The sequence below is a fragment of the Protobothrops mucrosquamatus genome, unplaced genomic scaffold (assembly GCF_001527695.2).
Source record: "Protobothrops mucrosquamatus isolate PMUCROS unplaced genomic scaffold, P.Mucros_1.0 scaffold464, whole genome shotgun sequence".
Lineage (NCBI taxonomy): Eukaryota > Metazoa > Chordata > Lepidosauria > Squamata > Viperidae > Protobothrops > Protobothrops mucrosquamatus.
In genome coordinates this window covers 913,323-935,083 of record NW_015386785.1, presented here as the reverse complement: position 1 = coordinate 935,083, position 21,761 = coordinate 913,323, and the positions used below count along the sequence as shown (strand labels likewise).

General features: G+C 39.4%; 1 protein-coding gene across 1 annotated transcript in view; it reads right to left on the bottom strand.

Annotated features, from left to right (window-relative positions):
* Window positions 1–2,795: 2,795 nt before the first annotated feature.
* Window positions 2,796–21,761, bottom strand: part of LOC107287987 (E3 ubiquitin-protein ligase SH3RF1) — a 30,228-nt gene continuing 11,262 nt past the window's right edge. The window contains exons 6-7 of the mRNA XM_015816559.1: window positions 11,969–12,303; window positions 2,796–3,197 (exon numbers count right to left, since the gene is read on the bottom strand). Of these exons, the coding sequence (XP_015672045.1) occupies window positions 3,029–3,197; window positions 11,969–12,303 (504 nt within the window). The 3' untranslated portion in view covers window positions 2,796–3,028. The remainder of the gene's footprint in view (window positions 3,198–11,968; window positions 12,304–21,761) is intronic.

Genomic DNA, 21,761 nt, shown 5'->3' with positions numbered 1-21,761 from the left:
TTTGTTCATAAATTCAATTACATGCAACCCTAAAAACCAACCCAAGTCCCACAAACTGTATAAAGTCACATGACTTGAAAACTGCATTTTAAAAAATTGTTGTATCGCCTATAACAAGCCCTTAAAATAAAAGATGATCCATTTTCTTAAAAAGTTATTAGAAATGTATTATACTGTAAGAACACTATCATATTAATTTATATTTCTCATAGACATTATATAATACAATCTTGAATAGAGGTACCTGTGTCACACAAGTATACTACCATATGGAGAACATTCTTTGTAGTAGTCTCTCACATATAAATCTACTAATACATGAAAATAAGATTGGCACATAAGTGTCAATAGGTGCTGATGAAAGTTGATGCCAGCATTTCCTTATTAAAGTTCATTTCAAATAGTTTGTACATCATATGAATATTCAAGTAAACCAAGCTTTTTAAATTCCACAGAATTGAATTGTTCAGTGTATCATTTAAGGAATGTTTTCAATATATTAAAATAATAATGAAACCATTTGATATTGGAAGAAACCACTTCAGCTACCAATTATTTTCTCTCCATTTACAAATTTTAAAAAATCATTTACATTTTACATGAAAATTATTAGTTAATGATTCAATTAATTTGAATTCTTCACCTTAAAACAACAGGCATTTCCTTTAACAAAGTTTCATTCTTATTGGGAAACAAAGACTTTTAAAACTTGCACTACCTGGTTATTAAAGAAAAGGTATTGAGTTTAAGGTTACCCACTATTTTGGTAACTGAATTCTTAATCTCGAGCAGTTGCACAATAGGCAGAAATTTACAGGTCAATCTTTCCCAAGGGTAGAGTATCTATTTCAAGGTAATTGCCTACAGAATTTCTTCCTGTTATATAATTAAAGAAGAGATCTGCCAAAGTAATCTAAATGTTATACAGAAATTAGGTGAGCTAAATGTAACAAGATTGTCACTGTCAAGCAATGGTATGAAGATAATCTTGTACATAGCATCCCCTGTGCCAATAATAACAGTAATAATAACTTGAATATGCAATACTCTCAAATTGTATTTTCCTGAAGAATCATGTACAGAATAAATTACAGTTCCAAGTCCGCTAAAAGGTCCAATGTAACTATTATAAACTCACTCCCTTCCCAGCAACTAAATCCATGAGATTTGACATTTTTTGTTGGATAAATTCAGTTTGGGAAGGGGTCAAAAGACTTCACAAGAAGATTTTTTTTTTTAAATCTTGCTAATATGCTTCTCTTTTTTAGGACTAACTAGCTTGAAGAGGGAAAGGCAAAGTAATGTCCATAAATGTTAGCAGATCACTGGAGAGTAAGAGATGTCTATTAGTTCACCTCAACATATTCTAAGGTTTAAAAGTTTATAATTTTTAAATATTTTATCAGAAAAGAGAGATGTAATACAAGCCTTAAATCATCAGAATACCATCATTCCCCTCCCCCCATACTTTAGGTCTTGAATATGTGAGAAAATATCCCAAGTCCGATGCCCTGGAAGACTGGTGAACATTACCAATGTACATTGTTTAGGAGGAAATAGCTTCTGAGCAGGATATTCAGCAGAGGATAATAAAAAAGTTATATGGCAGCTTTCCTTCCTTAGAAAATTTATTTCCAAACTAAGATTGCAAAAATAATAAAAGAGGGGAAATTGAATGTTTGAACCTTCTTCAAGGCCTGAAATTAAGTAGAGGATATGCTCCACAAAACTCTTGTGCTTTAAAATATCCATGGCTGGAATTATGCTGAACAGTGAGAATATTCTTTATACAGTGGTATCCAATTACTCACTAGTTTTTGATCAGTGGCTTTCACACTTGCAGGTAACTGGTTATTTAACCTCCAGTTCATTGTAACAGTACAGTATAATAAACATTATAGTCAGTTATGTGCTGTTTTGTACGCCTGTATGAATGTGATAATGCATGCAAGACACTGACAACTTAAGATATATGAAAATAGCAACAGTTACAAAATTTGCAAAAATGTCACAGTGTTCTTACAGCCTTTACTTTAAAAACACAAGTATATCACTTACCACCACTATTGCTCAAACAAGATAATTTGTCTCTCAACCATGCAAATTAGTTTGAAAAGGTAAACAAGCCAACATTTTTGGCATATTTAGACAGTGAGAGCAACCTGAATTTAAAATTTGATCCTATCAATTATTACAATTATTTTCCATTCTTCCAGTTGTTTTGCATTAAATCTATCTTAACACATTTACATTCTGTATATTATGTGCTTAAAAATCTAGCCAAATCTACAAAGGGAAATCTCGACACATATCCAAAAATACTGGACAAACAGATGCTAGTCAAAGTTGATATTCCTCATTTCTGGTATATTTTATATATTCTATTCTCAGCTTGAAAAATGCTAACAATGCTGCACAGCTGTTTCATTGCCTTTTAGAAATATCTGTGACATTAAGACTTATTATTGACAGATAGTTTCTCACCCTAAATAAAACAAATCCATAATTTTACCGCAGTGTGCATGGTTCAATCTGATACCACATCACTATTGTTATAGCCAACATTAACCATTAAAAAAAACGTACTTCACTGTCACAGTTGGAAAAAGGCATCTATCAGACACTATATCTTTTTGTAAGAAAAGAATCCAGCTTCTCCTTATTTTATAAATAACTTGTTAATCATAATCACCAAACTTTAGTTATTAAACAGAATTCAAGTTTAGAAAAATGAATAAATTAGTTACAGCCTTGTAAACAATGAACTTTTATGGTACGTACGTATGTATGTATGTACACACACACTTAAATCCTCTGAAGAATAAATCAGACATTACAAGGCACACATTACACTCAAGAATTCAAAATCATAAAAAAGCAACTATTTTACTCTTCTTTGCTGGCAGAATTGTGCTGTAGGATACTGAAAAACAAATGTAAATTTGTTTATACTACAGCCTTCCATGGCTGCAATCTCTCTCTTTGTTCTATAGTGCTGTGAGACTTGAAATATTTCAAATTAGTTTTCTTAGATACTCTCCACAAAGCTTCCAGGGAAAAGGCCAGTTTTTCCATTTCGCTGCAATGTGCCTTTGAACCAGCCATCTTCATGTTTTTTATGAACAAAAACAACATCTCCTTCTTTAAGTTCAAGTTCAGCTTCACTCTGAGGAGGATAGGATACCACAACTCTGTATCTGCAGAATAAGATTTTTTAAAAACATTTAGACTTTCACTGTTTAGAAAAAAAGGCAAAAGAATCAGAAAGCTTCTTTGAACTATTTATAATTATAAATGAACTATAAATTCAGAATTAATAACAGACAACTTGTACTTTGTATCTTTTATTTTGTATATTTTGTAAATTTCATTATTCATTTTCATTTTGTAAATAAATTTTCTCCATATCAGTTTAGATTCCAATAGGAATCTTCTGCAAATTCTATCATGAATTTGGGATAGAAGAAATAATACTGTGCTAGGCCTGATATTTTGCTATTGAAAGTATGCAGTAAAACCAATCTTTCTTTCTTTAATGAAGGGAACTATTCTTCCTTTTATGCCAGACATTAAAAAAACCCCACAATATCCAGTTTCACAGAATAACAGTGTCAAGCTCTGAAGAATGCCTATGCTGTGTTAGCTATTATTGCTTCTTAGCTTGCCTATAGCAGGGCTTTTCAACCTTTTCACCCATTGTACCACTTTTATGATATGGCAACATTCGAGTACCACCAGTCGCCTAGCACAGGGCTTTTCAACCTTTTCATCCATTGCACCACTTTTATGATATGGCAACATTCGAGTACCACCAGTCGCCTAGCAAGGTGTCAAAAACTTGATGACCAAAAAAAAAAGGAAAAAAGTGATAAAGTACTTACAACAGTTCGCTTAGTGACTGTTTGAAGTTACAATGGCACTGAAAAAAGTGCCCCCCAACCACAGCCGAGCAAGACAGCGCCCGGTGGCGCTCTTCCTCCTGTCCAAGGTTTTCATTGTTGTGAGCATTTCTGTTGAGGATTGGCAACGGGGCTGGGGTGGGGGGTGTTTGGTTTTTATTCCCCCCGTCTGCTGGGTGGTTGCAGCAGGTTTTGGTCACTTCTCATGACCCTGGGACACTGTGACCGTCATAAATATGAATCGGTTGCCAAGCAGCTGAATGTAAATCACCAGACCCTGGAGATGCTGCAACATTCCAGCTGATCGGCGCTTCTTTTGGGCTCAGCAGAAGCGTCAGGATCAGTGCTGCTTTCCAGCTGATTGGTGCTTCTTCAGGGCTCAGCAGAAGCACCAGGATCAGCGCCGAGCTCCAGCTGGAGCCTGGCGTTGATCCTGGTGCTTCCACTGAGCCCTGACAGCCCCGAAGCGCTAATCAGGTGGAAAGCGGCACTGATCCTGGTGCTTCCGCTGAGCCCTGACAGCCCTGCAGCTCCAGCCATCTCTCGCTAAGGCTTGTGCGGTGCTGCCACCGGTTCAGCTCATTCCCCTCCCCCGCTACCACTTTTCTAGGATGGTCGCGTACCACCTGCCATGTGCCAATGTACCACAGGTGGTACCCGTACCACTGGTTGAAAAGCCCTGGCCTATAGGCTCGGGGAAAGGGCAGGAAGAATGGAATTCAGACTTCTGATATCGAGAGGCCAGTCCATGAGAACCAAGGACTTTCAAGATTTGTTTACTGAGAACTAAAGACATTCTCATAATGATTCTGACTTACAGTATAATAGGATAATTTGACCTGCACTAATAAGAGGAGGTAGGTTTTTATATTTTTAATATAGCAATTTAGGTGCGAAATAACCAGAGCTGGCTTTCCTTTCATCTGTGCCAAAATGATGTGCTCAATAAAGTTTTGCCTAAATGTGGAACCTTATTTTTCTCACCACTGAATTTCATTTTGTTAGATAGGGCCCAGCATTCCATTCTGTCAAGATCCTTCTGTATCTTTTTTTTTTAATCAAATTTTTATTAATTTTTTAAATAAACAAATAGATACAATTATGGCATACATTAATACAAAAAAAATATAAGACATAAAAACCTCCTATTCCAAGATGCTCAGCAGCCTCCCAGGACCACATTCACCCTCTCTTAACCTACCTACCTACTTCCCTCCTCCTCCTTCCTTCTTCCTCTCCACCCTCTCAACAACTCTACCCTACACATCCCCCCTCCTTCTCTCCTCCTCTTTCAGATGTGGTCCTGGAGGTCGACTGAGCCTCCTTTCTTCAATAAATACATTATATCTCACTACCATTCTAGTATACCAAAATATAACTATACATAAGAAATCCCTTTCCCCCCTCCCCCCCTGGACTTCCCGGAACCAAATACAGGATTAAAGCTCATCCCATTCCATATCTAAATTACAATTTAACTAAACAAACATAATACAATCAATATTTACATACTTTAACTCTAATGTAAAACAATGAGTAAAAACAATATATCTACTCAAAAACTATATGATATTTATTCATTCCATACTTTCTCTGAGTATAATCTATCCAACATTTAAGCTGTAAACTAAAATACATACAAGACAATTTTTAACGATCTAAATATTATCTATAAAACATCTTATATAAATTTTCTCTTAAATTTTACACTTAAGTTTTTCCTTCACTTTCTTCACTCTTAAGTCAATACTTTCAAAGAAATCTTCTTATCTTTCATTGGATCAGCAACAGCATTCCAGTCTCCAAACATATGGAAAAACCTATAAAATTGTTTTTGTTGTTGTTGCTGATATAGTGCATATAAACCAATGCCTCCTTCTTCAAAGCTGGAGAAATAAGATAAAATCCCAATCTTAAGTTTATCAAATATTATGAATCTTTCAAAGTAATATGAGTTCCTTACAAGCATATAATCCTTTTTATATTATTTCAAATATTAAAATAATTTCTTCCTTTTCCGTTCAGCGCCGTCAACTTAACCATCCTTTGGCTTGTGGAGCTTATTAAGCATTCCCTGCAAATCTGTCGTTACAGATCTCTTTGGCCTCGCCCCTCCCACTGGCTCCGAAGTCGGTGAATATGTTATGGATACAATTTCTTTTTGTTGTTGCTCTCTCTCTTTACGCCTGTAGGCAGCACGGGTCATTCTTTGCTCCTTTGAGTTCACTCCCAACTTTTGTTGATTCTGAGGATCTCCTGCAGATGATGACATGGCCCCAGGCAATTCCACAACAAGTTGCTCCATCAAATCTTCCTTTGCTTTAGATGTCGATGATGATGATAAATCAGCTTTCAGGACCGATAAATAAAAATCTTTAGCTTTTTGAACAGTATTTAATCTATATCTGGTCCCCGCATAATTTACCACAATTCCAAAAGGAATCTCCCATCTAAAAGGCATCTGCCACTTCTTTAACTCCTGAGCCAAAAAAGTAAAATCCTTTCTTCTTCTTAAAATCTTAGAAGGTATTTCTTTTAAAAGTATAATATCTTGTGCAGCAATTTGAAATCTTTGCTGATAAAAAAGCTGTATAATTTCATTACGATGTACTCTTGTGGTAAAGTAAACAACCACATCTCTAGGTATGTTTCTCTGACGTGCAACCCAGGAGTTTACTCTAAAAAAAATTTCTATTTCTCCACAGATCACCTCTGGGTTGCAATCCAAAACCAGGGCCAAAGCTATAACAATTTCTTCCTTAAGTTTCTCTTGTATGTCCTCCTTAAGACCCCTAATCCTCAGAGCAAATTCCATTTCTCTATATTGTGACATTACCATATCATTTTGAAGAATTTCCACACCTTCTTCTACTTTCTCAAGTCTGTCCTCTGTTCCTTCCATTTTCTCCACTAACTCATCCACCCGTCCCTCTATACGATCAACATGAACTGCTAGTCCTTGAAAGATGTGTGATATATTTTCACAAAGTTCCTGATTTTTCTTGTCAAGAAGTTCTTCTGTTTGTTTCACAGTCTGCAATGAGGACTTAGCTAAAGCCTCTTGTAGATCTTTAAGTGTAATGGAAGGAGGAGGTGATGGTGGGGGAGATCTAGGTTTTTGTTGTGAAATTTGCACAACTGGAGAGGAAATAGCTGTTTTAGGCAATGCAGAAACTCCAGTACGTTTTGAAGCCATTCTGCCAAATTTTCCTAAGTATAGTTGTAAAACTCACAACAACTATAAACTCAAAAAAGCTTGACTTAAAAAAAATATCTTTAAAATCCTTTAAAATGTATCATTCCACAACCAGAAGAAGAGTGAAAGTTTTCCTTTTGTTACAAAGAAGCAGCGCTTCCGTGGCCATTTTCTTCTCACTTTCACTTATAGCAAATAGCAAAACTCCCAATAAAATCTTTGAGTTAAAGTCACAATTTAACTAAAGTAAAAATCCCCTGTCTGGTTCCGTCTGTTTAAAAGTTACTCACAAGCAGATACAAAGTAGCAGCAGTGGCAGCGACGTCTAGCTTCGCTCCGAGGAGCGAAGACACTCCGAGCTGTGGAGAGAAGTCTGGACTCTGGGGGAGTTCATCACCTTCATCCCCCCAGGATCGTTCCTGGGGGGACTAGGGAACTCAACCCCTATCCAGACCGAACTCACTTTCTCCCCTTCGCCCGGGGAGAAAGTTCCGAGCCGCAAAACAGCTAATCCGCGCTGTTTTGACAGCTTTGACGCAGTCCCGGGCGGGAAGCTAAGAAAAAAGCCTCCTTCGGCAAAGCCTCGCCACCGGAAGTCCAAGATCCTTCTGTATCTTGACGCTATCTTCTGGAATGTTGACTATTCCTGTCGGCTTGATGTTGTCTGCAGTTTTGATGAGTTCTCCTTCTATTCTCTCATCTAAATTGTTTATGAAGATATTGAAGAGTACTGGGCCTACCCTACTGCATACATTCCTCCATGTAGATGCAGTTCCATTAGTGCAGTTCAAAGTCACTAGACTTTGAGTGCGGTTGGTCAGCCAGTTATGAATCTATCTGGTAATGATGCTGACCACTGAATTTCATTCTGTTAGATAAGGCCCACACTTTTCTGTCTTACTAAATAGGTTGTAGTCAAATGCCTTACTGAAATTCAAGTATATGTCCACAGCATTTCGCTGGTCCACTAATTTCATCACTTTCTCAAAGAACGAAATGAGATTTGTTTGGCATGATCTGTTTAGTAAAGTAAACGTTACTTTTAGTAAAGTAAAATTGTTTTCATTTCATCCATATTGTATACTAAACATACTGTAAATTTGCCTTGGGAGGATTTTGTGAAATAAACAGAATACAGGAAACCCTTAATTTAAAACATCTTCTTTAAACCTTTGATTTAGCTGACCTTAGAGCAATAATGTACACTGAATAGTTCTATGCATTTGTAAAATGCCATTTGCAATTATACATATACATAAAATGCGTAGGAAAAATCCCATTTCCATTTACTTTTTATATATAATGTGATGAAATCCCATTTCTATTTTACATGTCTGTAAATTTTGCTTTAATGGAGAGCCTTTTTCTTCTCCTACCTGTCTTTCTAGCAATGCCACAACTTGCATACTCTTCCATTTCCAGAGACCATGAACAGTTTATAGTATTGCTATAAGATTAAAAACAAAATTAATGCCTTTTTTTGAAATGTAATAAAGAGAGTGCTGGTCCAAGTATCTTAAGGAAAGCTGTTCCAAAGAACGACATCACCAGAACTCAATTTAGTTGAGGGTTTACTGTAGTGTAGAGGAATTGATTCACTGAGTCTTCCCAGTAGCACATGTATGTATGTATGTATGTATGTATGTATGTATGTATGTATGTATGCATGCATGCATGCATGCATGCATGCATGTATACAAGTTGTCTTCATTTAGCAACCACAATTGGGACTGGCAACTGGGTCATTCATTAAATGAACTGGCCACTAAGTGAAATCACAACTGTGTTTATGATCTTACTTCAGCTTTCCATTGTTTTAAGGACTAGCGAAGGTTGTAAATGTGAAGATTGATTATAAAGTGAGTTTTTCATCATTGTTATAATGGAAACAGTTGCTAAATGAAGACCACAGTAATCCTTGAGATACGACCATAATTGAACTTGTCCATTAGGGTTGAAGTCGGGACATTAAATGAATTGCCTCAAGTAACAACCAGTCATCCCTGGAGCTCAGGGATGAGGGAGTGTCAACTGTCCAGTTGGCAGATCCAAAAAAAGAAACTCCTGGGACATTATTTTACCAAGAGTATAAACCATATTGGCACAAATGAAGCGAAACCAGCTCTGGGTTTCCCACGCAAAAGCTAGCATAGTTAATCCCCCCATTCCCTATGGGCCACCCACAGTCCATTACGGCCACCAATCACTTCTGTTCGTTTTGTTATGGGAACCAGCAGCCACGCTAGTCCACCTGCTCGATGTGTCCTTGGTTTGGAGCATTCTCACGAACAGTGGATGCTCAGATACAATTACTCCCACCCTTGCATTCCATATCCCCTCCTTCCTTTTCTTCGTCAAGCTGCAAGCAAAGTGGAATATAGGTGAATGTGCAAATCAGTCTTGACAGGGAGATCCTGGGAGGCCTAGTCCAGGCACAAGTCCACCTACTTCAGGCCTCAAGAGCTTCCCCAGGCCCTTGATGCCCCTTGGATGCCTTGCAAGAGAAAAGTTTGGGACACTTGTTCTGAAGCTCCCACCTTTTATGCAGGGGCCAGTTTTTGCAGAAGAGCTTTGCAGCCTCCCAATGGCCAGCTCATTGGTGCAGAAAGCATTAAAAGCATCTGTCATTTCATTCATAAGAGCGCATGACTACAGGGTTATTGCAGCTGTCAGAACTTTCAAACAGAGTCACATGTAGTTTTGGGCTGTCAGTCGTCTTTGAATCATTAAGTGGCCTGTCATTCCTTGAGGACTACCTGTACACATATACCTAAAACACTGCAAAAAACCATTGTTGAATGAGCTTAAAAAATTGGTAAGTTCCCATCACTATAACTGCATATACAAATAAACTTCACATATTTAAACTGATGTTGCAGTATATCTTAACTGTAACCACATAAGCTTACAATAAAGCAAACAGTTAAAATAGACAGACATAATCTTCTCATATGCTTGCTGGCTGAAATATTACCAATTTAATTATATTGCTATTTCTCTAAAACAACTGGATTATATATATAATTTCTAGGGAAACTGAATAAGAGGCAACTGTTTTCCAGATTGAAAGGGGGACCATTTTTCTCAATTGTAAACACATATTCTGGTTCACCACGAGTGTTCATTTCAGAGATTTTTTTTTTTTACTTTATTTTATTCATGTACATAGCATGGAAATATCTCCATTTTCATTTCACTTTCTAATTTCAAAATCTGTTAAAACTCAGTATAATAAAATTAGTGTAACATTATCACTAGGAATAGCAAATTTAGTTATACAATCCTATACACATAGTTACCCAGTAACTTTGACATGGATCTGATTTCACCTGATCAAAAATTAACAGCAGGAAAAATATGTTACTTTATAACTATCTCTCTCGCTCCCTCCCTCCCTCCATCTCTATCTCTCTGTGTATGTGTATATGTGTGTAGAAATTGAATTAGAAATTGAAAGACAATAATATATTCAAGTTTGATTTTAGAAAATCAAAATAATGTAAAGTTCAGGATTATCTGATTGGCTACATCAGGGGTGTCAAACTCGATTTCATTGAGGGCCCCAGCATTGTGGTTGCCCTCAGGGGCAGGGTGGGCGTGGATGACTGGGTGGGCATGGCCAGGTGGACGTGGTCAGCTTGACGTCGCTCACATTGGGGTTACCTGTGGCGGCTGGGTGGGGCTGTGGGGGAATCCAGGGGTCTCTGGCTGAGGGGGACAAGACTGGGGCAGATGCCAGGGCTTGGTCCACCGGAGGAGCCTTGCCGTCCCTCTCGGGCTACGCGGAGGTCCCCAGATGGTGGCATGGACTTCTCGAGGCCCTGGACGTTGGCAGGTGCCTGGCCCAGCCTTTGATCTCCCAGGGCACCGACATCCTGTGACCCGGCCTGGCATTGCTTCCCAGGAGGAACCTGGCAGCATGTGGGAAACCTCCAGAACTGGGCTCGGGAAGAGTGGAGAGGGGAGTCCCAGCTTGCTTCTGGGGAAGGGGGGATCCTTGCCCTTCCCATTTGCTGGGACCGTCGGGGGTATGGCAGTAGGCAGGAGGCTCGTCCTGCATGTGTGGCAGACCTGGAGGATGAAATTGGATAGCGAGAGTCAAGTGGGCATGGAGGTGATGGCAACTGGCCTTGCTGCGGCCCCACCGTACATCTTTGCTTGCCCGTGCCACAGCTGGGAAGGGCGGGTGGTCACTTGGCCTCCCAGCACATCTGGCATGCAGGATCACATACCTTCTTTCTGCACCTCTGCCTCCACCTGCCATTTGGAGGGCTGGCCTGATGGCCATGGCGTTCGGACCCACCTGCGCTGCAGGGGCTGCGGGATCCTGGGGTACACTGACCAATGGATGGCCGAGGGGCCGGTGGGCTGCGGCTGCTGGCAGGCACTGCCAACCCTCGCACACTCGCTGCCTCCTGTGTATGCACCTGGGGGGGCACCCAACCGGGCTAAGATGAGCCCGGCCAGGGCAGCGGGAGCCATTCCCTCGCTGTCTCCGGATGGCCCCACAGGCCAGATCTGGGCCTCTCGCAGGCCGGATCCAGCCTGTGGGCCTTGAATTTGACATGTCTGGGCTACATCATTCTTCCACCTCAACAGTTTAGGAATCTGCTTTAGGAGTTAACCTGACATGAAAAAGTTATTGGATGTGATCCAAGAATCAATTATATATGGCCTTCTGATCACCGTCCAACAAGCAATATATTAGAAATAACTCCTGTTTTATATAATATATTAGAAATAAATGAACATTTCAAACAGAAATCAATTCAAAGAGAATACTAATAGAAAATTTCTTTCACCATTTTAAAAAAATAGCATTTCTTGATGAAATGTAATAAAGAACACATTTTTATCCAGGAAAATGACTTACCGTTCATAGATTACACATCTGGATTCATTTGACACTGGAGCCAATGATGAGCATGGTTGTCTTGGAGGGGGAACTATAGGGATATTAGAATCCAAAGAACTTGCTTTGCAGTGAATACTCTCCTGCACAATTGTAGGTGATTCACTGTCCATGGGGCAAGGGTCTGCTCTTCCCTGACTAGAAGTTGATGAAATTTCTGGCCCTATAGCACCCTGAAGGGAGAGTTCTGTAGTTGCCAGCTCAACTTCGAGAGTTGGGGATGATGGTGGTGATGCTCTAAGTTTACGCTTAGTAGATGCTCCTGAAAGTAACTTCAGTAACCCCTTTTTTTCTTTCTAAAAAAGAGATATTTTTTTTCAAAAAAAAAAAAAGGAAATATGAATGTGGAATTTTACATTTGACAAACAACTAATCAACATTGTATTTAAAGCCACTGAGGGTAGCTTCAATAGTAATATTGGCAGCATATAAATTTAATAAATAAATAAAATACCATAAATTTAAAGTGCCTCACATATATCGGGACAACAAAGTGGTGGTGTGATTCAATGGAACCATTTGTAAAAAAATATTTTCAAGAAATTAATCTCTCTGTACTATAAACTTCATATAATTTACACACCTACAATCCTTAGGATTATCCTGCAAGGGAAATGAGGTTATAATTTCCACAAAATATGTTATATTTATTATGTGTTTCAACTTAAGCTTTAGCTTAAGTTGAAACACATATGTTAATACTAAATGTATTAATACTGTAGAATACTTTAAAATGTAAAAAACAAGAAAAAAGTTAAGGAAATGATTGGTCCATTAGTGGGAGAAAGTGGCAAGAAGGTGACAAGCAGCACAGACAAAGCAGAACTACAGGTAATCCCAGAGATATGAGCGTTCACTTAATGCTCGTTCGAAGTTACGTGATCAGTGCCCCCTAGTGTTTATGAGCAAGTCCCAAAATTCCAAATATTGCAGCACCACGGCAGTCATTCGCCCTTATGAACAACCGCAGAGGCTCTGCAGTGTTCACCCTATTCCCTCCGCTCCCCACAATTGCTTCCCCCTCCCTTCATGCTGAATCACTCATTTATCTTGCAAAATCTGTCTCTTCTCTGCTGCGGTTTCTTTCTCTTTTAAGGGAGAGGAGAGTCGGCTTGGAAATGCTTTTCGCGCTGACAATGGAAGCTCCTGGGTGCCGTAATATTGCGCGAGTTCAAACACAAATTCTCTGCAAAAGAGATCATGGCCCCTGGAAGTTTCCATTGGGGGGGAAGTGTTTGCTTCGTTTGCATGCCTATCGGGCAAAGCGTGGAATCAGAGTCGACCGAGCACAAGAACTAATGCCATCTGTGGCCCGGGTGTGCTGCTCACGAGTGTGCGCCGGACTTAGTTTGAGGCCAGGAACGAAGCCTTCAACTGAGGGGGGAGGCATCTCAGGGCGAGTCCCTTTGCACCTGTGTTCAAGCTCCTGGAGATGGCATGGCAACAGTCACCTGAGTGGCCACAATCTCCCCTCCCCAACCAGCCAGCCAGCCAGCCCGACCCACTCTTTGCCTGACCGGCCGGTGGTACAAATCCTGACCGGCCGGTGGTACAAATCTTCTCCTTGTCGTCCTCCCTTGTCGTCCTCCCCACTCAAGCGGCAGTAGCTGCTTGAGTTTCTCCGCTGTCTGAAAGGAAGAAAGCGGAGGTGCAGAGCAGGATTGCTCTCAAGAAGAGACGGGTGCGCTGCTCGCTCGCTTGTGTGCGCGCCGGCCTTATTGAGAGCAATCCCACTCTGCGCCTCCGCATCTTTCCACTCAGATGGAGCGGAGAAAATCAAGCCTCTGCTGCTCAAACACTTTTATCCAAAGGAGAACTGAGAGCTGGAAGTTCCGTGTGATTGCTAATGGAGTGCTTCAGAAACAGAGCGTTCCTTTCCGTGCAGTAACACAATGCTTCAAAACGCAGCAAATCATGCTCAGTTTCTGAAGCGCTCCAATGCCAATCACACGGAACTTCCAATCTCTCTCAGCTCTCCTTCAGATAAAAGTGTTTGTGTTCCTATAGGGCTGCCCTCAAACTAAGGCGCACGCGAGCGAGCAGTGCACCTGGCCCATGGATGGCATTGGTTCCTGGTTGTCTCCGATTCCATGCTTCGCCCTATAGGCATGCAAATGAAGCAAACACTTCCCCCCCCCCCAGAATGGAAGCTTCCAGGGGCCATGATCTCTTTTGCAGAGAATTTGTTTTTGAACTCGCATGACATTACGGCATCCAGGAGCTTCCATTGTCGGCACGAAAAGCATTTCCAAGCCTACGCTCCTCTCCCCCAAAAGGAAAGAAACCATGGCAGAGAGAAGACAGATTTTGCAAGGTAAGTGAGTCTGGCACAGGAGGAAGGGAGAGGGAAGCATGAGGTATCTTAGTGGGTCAGGGAGGCCTTGTTGGCCTGTTCCATCACTAGGCCCCCCATGGCCTTCCCCACCCTGAAATACCTCATGTGCACTTAACGAGCTGTGTGCATCTTAATGAGCAATGAGTGATCTCGTTCGAGGTATGAGATTCACTCCCAAGAGTTTTCGAGTTACGAATGGAATGGGCAGGCTCCATTACACTTGTAATTCGAGGACTACCTGTACTTAACTTGTTTTTTGCATCCGTCTTTATACAAAGGGAAAAAACAGTCCAACCTATCAAAAACAGTACCGTAAAAAACAGATTAGAAGCACAAGTTAAAATAGGCAAGAAAATGGTAAGTGAGCACCTGTCCACCCTAGACGAGTTCAAATCACCATGACCAGATGGATTACACCCCAAGGTTCTGAAGGAATTGGCAGACGTGATCTCAGAACCATTGAACTATATCTTTCAAAGATCCTGGAGCACCGGGGAACTACCAGAGGAATGGAAAAGAGCTGATGTAGTACCCATCTTCAAAAAAGGGGGAAAAAAGGGATCCAGGAAACTACAGACCTATCAGCCTGACCTAAGTACCTGGGAAGATTCTGGAAAAGATAATCAAGCAACAAATCAGTGAACACCTAGGGGCAAAAAAGTCATAACCAAAAGCCAACATGGGTTTATCAAAAACAAATCATGCCAGACAAATTTTATTGCATTCTTTGACAAGGTGACAAAATTAGTGGACCAGAAGAATGCTATGGATATCATTTACTTGGACTTCAGTAAGGCATTTGATAAAGTAAACAATAACCTACTGCTTGATAAGAAAAATATTAGATAGCATCACCACCAGATGGATTCGTAGCTGGCTAACTGGCTATACTCAGCGTGTGGTCCTCAATGGAACCGCATCTACATGGAGGAAAGTGTGTAATGGGGTGCCACAGGGGTCTGTTCTGGGCCCAGTGCTCTTCAACATCTTCATCAAGGATTTGGATGAGAGAATAGATGGGGAATTCATCAAATTTGCAGATGACACTAAGCTGGCAGGAATAGCCAATATTACAGAAAATAAGCTTAAGATACAGAAGGATCTTGACAGACTTGAACGTTGGGCGCTATCTAACAAAATAAAATTCAATGGTGAAAAAAGTAAGGTTCTACATTTATGCAAGAAAAACCAAATGCACAACTACAGTATAGGTGGTACTTTGCTCAGTAGTAGTAACAATGAGAGGAATCTCAGAGTCCTAGTGGACAATCACTTAAAAAAGAGCCAGGAGTGTGCTGCAGCTGCCAAAAAAGCCAACACAGTGCTAGGCTGCATTAACAGAGGGATCGAATCAAGATCACGTGAAGTATTAATACCACTTTACAATGCCTTGGTAAGGCCACACTTGGAATACTGCATCCAGTTTTGGTCACCACGATGTAAAAAAGATGCTGAAGCTCTAGAAAGAGTACAGAAAAGAGCAACAAAGATGATTAGGGGACTGGAGACTAAAACATATAAGGAACGGTTGCTGGAATTGGGTATGTCTAGTTTAACGAAGACATACCCAGTTGGAAGGAACTGAGGAAGAGAATAGTAGTAAGGAAGAATTGGAACTCAAAAGCCAGGAGGAACTTAAGGAAAGAGAACAAGGAACAGAAAGTAAGGGAGAAAACAGACAGAAGAAGGAGAAAGGACCAGGACTTAGAACAAGACAAGCTCACAAGTAAAACACACAAGTAGAAAATAGAAAAGGAAATTAGGCTANCTATTTAATAAAAAAAAATATACCCTTTAGATGGTTAATTCCGGAAGGAATGCTGATAACATGGAGAGAGAGAAAGATTAAAATAGATAATTTAGAGAAAGCCCGGGAATTTTTTGATCAGTTGGAAGGAACTGAGGAAGAAAATAGTAGTAAGGAAGAATTGGAACTCAAAAGCCAGGAGGAACTTAAGGAAAGAGAACAAGGAACAGAAAGTAAGGGAGAAAACAGACAGAAAAAGGAGAAAGGACCAGGACTTAGAACAAGACAAGCTCACAAGTAAAACACACAAGTAGAAAATAGAAAAGGAAATTAGGCTATTATCTATTAATATTAATGGATTAAATGCACCAGTAAAGAGAAAACAAATATTAACAAAACTAGTCAAACAACACATAGATACCATCTCCCTTCTTAACCACCTCATCGAGTGCAGTTTGGGGACTGTCCATTCCTTAATCTCCCCTAAGCAGATATAAGTAAAATTCAAATTTTTCTGTCCAGTAAGAAATTTCTGTTCAGGGAGAAAAAAGTACCATTGAAGGTTGTTTAACAATCAAGATTTATAATCTAAAGTGTTCCATATGTTTCTTCTGCAAGAAAATAAATTCACAATACAGTTCTGAAAGTCAACAGCCAGCCAAAGTCTTATCTAGTTCTGGCCTTCAAGCCAGGTTTCTTTTAGGCATAAATAAGTTGTAGTGCCGTAATTCACCACTAGATGCCATCAACACTACTTTCCAGTTTTTAGATCCAAAATTTACATTGTAAACTTTCAGAGTTATTTTTTTAAAAAAAGGTTTTAAAAACACTTTTAGTCCCCAAATTTTCAAGCTGTATGTATATATTAATTCCAGATAAGTCTTATAGGTTTCACCATTTTCCCCAAGTAATTAATTTGCTGCTTTTCTTTTCTGAGGGAATGGGGCGGAAATTCCCTTTCCCTCTTTCATCAGGGGAAGTGCTTTGGGCAGATTTTCAGGAAGAGATCTTAAAATCATAAAGAAAAGATCAGGTCTCACTCAGTTTCATCTACGTTGCTGTAAAGTTGCTTGGTAGTGCTTGTTGACTTCCATTGTCAGCAGCTTTGGACTGGCTACACGAATGCAGCCAGTCTTTCCCCCGCCAGTTTGAAGGGCTTCCTCGGATCAAACAGGAGAGATGCTGCCCCCTCCACAATCAACGAGAGTCTCCTCCTTGCTTGCTGCCTCTATGGGGCAACTTTCGACTCTTTCCAGGGTCCCCCAGCATGTCGAAACCAAACGCGAAAGACGGAGCCCCGTCTTCCTGTGTCTGCATCACTGCGATGTCAAAACCGGAAGTCAAAACATTGTAATAGGCTTTTATGTGTTGTATTTTAAGTATCAGCTTATTATAATTGTTCTACAGAAAGGATTAGCAAATACAGTGTGATTGTTAAATGCAAGGAAAAATCCCTTTCTTTCTCTAGGAAGCATCAACTTTTATTTTCTAAATGGAGGACTGAATATTCATGGACTGGTGTTCTTTTGTCAACTTTTAATATGGACATCAGTTCTCCATCACACAAAGCACAAAGAAAATAGTGGCAACCACATTCATGTATAGTATTTAAATCTGTAGTGGTCATTTAAAAAAAAGGAGTATTTTTGTGCCTGTGTGTTTGTGTATGTGCGTATGTGCATGGGTGAATTTCAGTTTGCTGGAAACAGCATTTTTTTCCAGTGTTTCAAAATTTTCAGAAACACTATATTTTTTGTTATGGCTAAACTCTGGAGCTTCTTCCTCTGAATATGGAATTTAAGACTAATGCATTGTATAGTTTTAGGCAGTTTGTCAAATACTTTCGTTTTGCCAAGTTTCAGGTTAATTACTTCCCCTTTGCCTTCTGTCTGTGCATTCATTGACTGCATGTCTATAAATCAAAAATACTCAATAGCTAAGTACTTAGAGCAGCCTTCTACAACTTGGATTTATCACTCCGTTTCTCTGGACTAAATCCCAGAATTCCTATCAATGGCCTGCTGACTTGGAATTTGGGGAATTAGTCCACTCATGTAAAGGTATTCATGTTGGGAAGGACAGATACTTTGTTTTCTCCTTCAGAAGAAGGGCTAATTCTCTTGTGGATTACATGGTTTGCATATGCCAAGTCCTACTAGCTTTTGAAGTGTTATGTTTTAAAATAACAGTAACTAGGGAAGATCTTTGAAAGAAGCTGTGGTCCCCACAGTTGGAACTGTGCGGGATTATAGAGGTGACATGGTTTAAGCTGCCTCTTTCTGCAAATAATCAAAACCCAGAGAGACTGCTCTTGTCAACTTGGGAACTCAAATCTTTTTTTTAGTCACAATACATGTTTGGGTGGTAGCTATTGTGATTGCTTCTGCTATTTACTTTGACTCTATCTATCTATCTATCTATCTATCTATCTATCTATCTATCTATCTATCTATCTATCTATCTATCTATCTATCTATCTATCTATCTATCTATCTATCTATCTGTTATATTTAAGAGAACCATGATTGTGCAATGGTTAGAATGCAGTATTGCAGGCTAATTCTGCCCACAGTCAGTAATTCAATCCTGACCAGCTCAAGGTTGACTCAGCCTTCCATCCTTCCAAGATCAGTAAAATGAGGATCCAGATTGTTGGGGGCAATATGCTAACACTGCAAACCACTCAAAGATTGGTAAAGCACTATGGAGTGGTATATAATTCTAAGTGTTATTGCTATTGCTATTTAGAGATCACCTATCTCATTCATAGATGGAGATAGCAGAACTTGGTGTAAAGACTTACTTGAATGCTTTGTATGAAAATAGTCCCAATCCTATCCCTGATAGCTGTTGGTAGGGACTAGAAAAGAGAGCCATTGCAATGAGGAGGCAGAAGTGAGGCAGGAAGTGAGCTAGAGAAACTAATAGTTTTACACTACAAGAATATCTTTATTATAAAAATTCTCCTCTGCCTTAGACAGTCAAAAGATATGCATGTCTGTATGTTTCTAAATGTCTGAGACATTTCCATCCTGTCTTTCAAAATACTTTTTCCAAAGGAACTTACAGAAAAAAACCAAGAGTTTAAATTGATTGACAGAGCACAAATTATTTTTGCCCGATTAAAAGGGCAAAAGCAAATATATCACATTTTTTTCTGTCCAAAAATTAATTCCATAAGATTTTTTAAACAAACCATTGAAGAACTAATAGGATTTCATTTTAAAAATAATAAAGGAGTTATATAAAGATTAATTCTATATGACCCACAAGCCTCAGCAGATACTGTAATTGTGATTCTGCATTTAGTGCAAGTATTGGTCATTTGCAGTGAAGTTGGTGTTGAGGAGAGAAGGTACTTGATATGGTGCTTTGCACATACCTCTCGGTTCATGGAATAAAAAACCTAAATGTTGTTCAGTAGTAACTAAACAGCTGATTCTGAAGTTGTGCTACCAGTCTGTTGAGAGATTGTTTGGAGGGAATATTGAATGTAAAAAGAGCTGCTATATCAGTAAAGAAGCCTCAAGGAGATATGACACCAATCATGAATAGGCTGGATGAACTTTAAGAGGAAAGAATAGGCTTGAAATTGGTATTCCTGACAAAATAATTAGACCTATCTTGTTATCTAATTGTAAATACTACATTTGTAGTTGTAGGCAGGTGATGTATCTTGCGATCCATGTAGGAAAAAATACTATTCATTTTTAGTTTTAGTCATATGTTCTCAGTTCCCTTCCCTACATTTTGCAAAGTATAGACAACTAATGTTAGTGTGAAATGTTCAAACTAGACAATAGCTCTTGAGCCTTTGTTGAGGAACTGATCCTTGGAAAATTTTCATTAGATGAAACCACTGACTTTTGTAGATATCTGAAATGATCAATCTGTGGGAAATACTGAGAAAAAATTGTTCTTGGTGATGTGCCCAAGAAGATTAATTGCCATCTCTTTGGTTTAGATTGAAGCTGCATTGTTATGTATATATAAAAAATGGTGTAGTTCATATATCCTTAAGGCTGATTTGTGAACTCAACCATGTGAGTAATCCAATATCTATACTTTGTTTTCCTTTGCCTGAATAACTCTTGTTTAGAATGACAGTGTAGATTTTAGAAAGACCCACAAAGGATGCCAAATTCCTATATGTTCCTTTTCATTGGTAGCAAGTCATACTTTGCAATGAGGTAGCATGAAACTCTCAAAATGCAAGACTATTGCCTTCCAAAAGTTGACTACACTCTAGGAAGGACAAAATTAATTGATTTGCAAAATGAACAAAATTGTGTTATATTCCTACTGTTTTGTCCCACATTCCAATCAAGCAATCCAACCAAATTCTGGTGGAAAGACCTAAGGACGGCATCCCTTTCATATGATTGGTCCTCTGTTATAGGGTTTTCAAACCTTCTGCCGAGAACTTGATGGACTTACGTAAGAGACTAACAGGAAAAAAAGTTTAAATTGAAAGTAGCCAACTGCATTCATAGCACTTTTTTGAAGGTAGAGTATAAATAACAGATTTTTGTCAGCTTCTGTTCATAATGGTTGATTACTCTATATGGGTCCAAGAGGCAGGAGCAAAAGGGATAAAATAGTAGCCATTATTATTATTATTATTATTATTATTCCAATTTGTATCCCGCCCTTCTCCCGAAGGACTCAGGGCGGCCATGATTTTTATCTAGTAAAATATTCAGACACACAGTGTTCTTCCATGAAAAAATGCTACATTCAACATGCATGTCCTGCCATTTGCAAGGACATCCTGTCTTACTCCTACTTCCCCCTTCTTCCCTTGAGCAAGGTAAATGGAGAATTTGGATTGTGCAGTTCAGGTTTATTTTTTTAAATAAATAAATAAATTTATGTCCAACAAGGCTTTGGAAATCCTACATCCTCAGCACAATGGGCTTTTGTACATATTTTCTGTGTGAAGCTCACAAACAGCATATAAGAGCAAATAATGGTTTCCAAGTGGTGTATGGCTAATAAGAGTAATAGCTTCTAATATTTCTGTCTTCTCCAAATTTATTTAAATATGACCTTGTCTTTAACAGGGAAGATCGAAAGACTTCCGGTGGCAGGCGATTTCGCTGGTCGCAGCTGTTTGCTGCCTCCCGCCTGTTTTGCGTAAAAGCCGGTTTGACAGCCAGCATCTGCTGTCAAACGGCTTGATACCTTTCCCCTGGGCATAAGGGGATCGGTGAGCAGCCCGGGGTAGGAGTTGAGTTCCCGAGTCGTCCTATATGGACGATGTAGGCGAGAACTCCGCCGGAGCCCCGAGGATTCTCCGCGATCCAGGACGCCTTCGCTTCGGCGAAGCAAGAAACCGCCGCCGCCGCTGCAACTTGAAGTTAACTTGTGAGTTTACTTGTAAGCAGACGAACCAACTTTGGAAGCTTGCTTTGTATTTTGGACTCTACTTTAACTCTTATAACAAGTTTCTCCCCGTATGTGTGGAGGAATGAGGAAAAGTGAAATTAAAATGGCGTTGGATTGATACTTTTCAGCAAGAAGCGAAAGTGATTTCCGGTTTGAAGTTTTTCTTACTTTGAATTTGCGTATTACTTGTTTTTACTGAACTGCTTAAACTTATTGCTAATATGGTTCTGAGAAAAATCCTGCCTTTAACTTTGAGACCGTCTACATCCCTGATGGCTCAGACA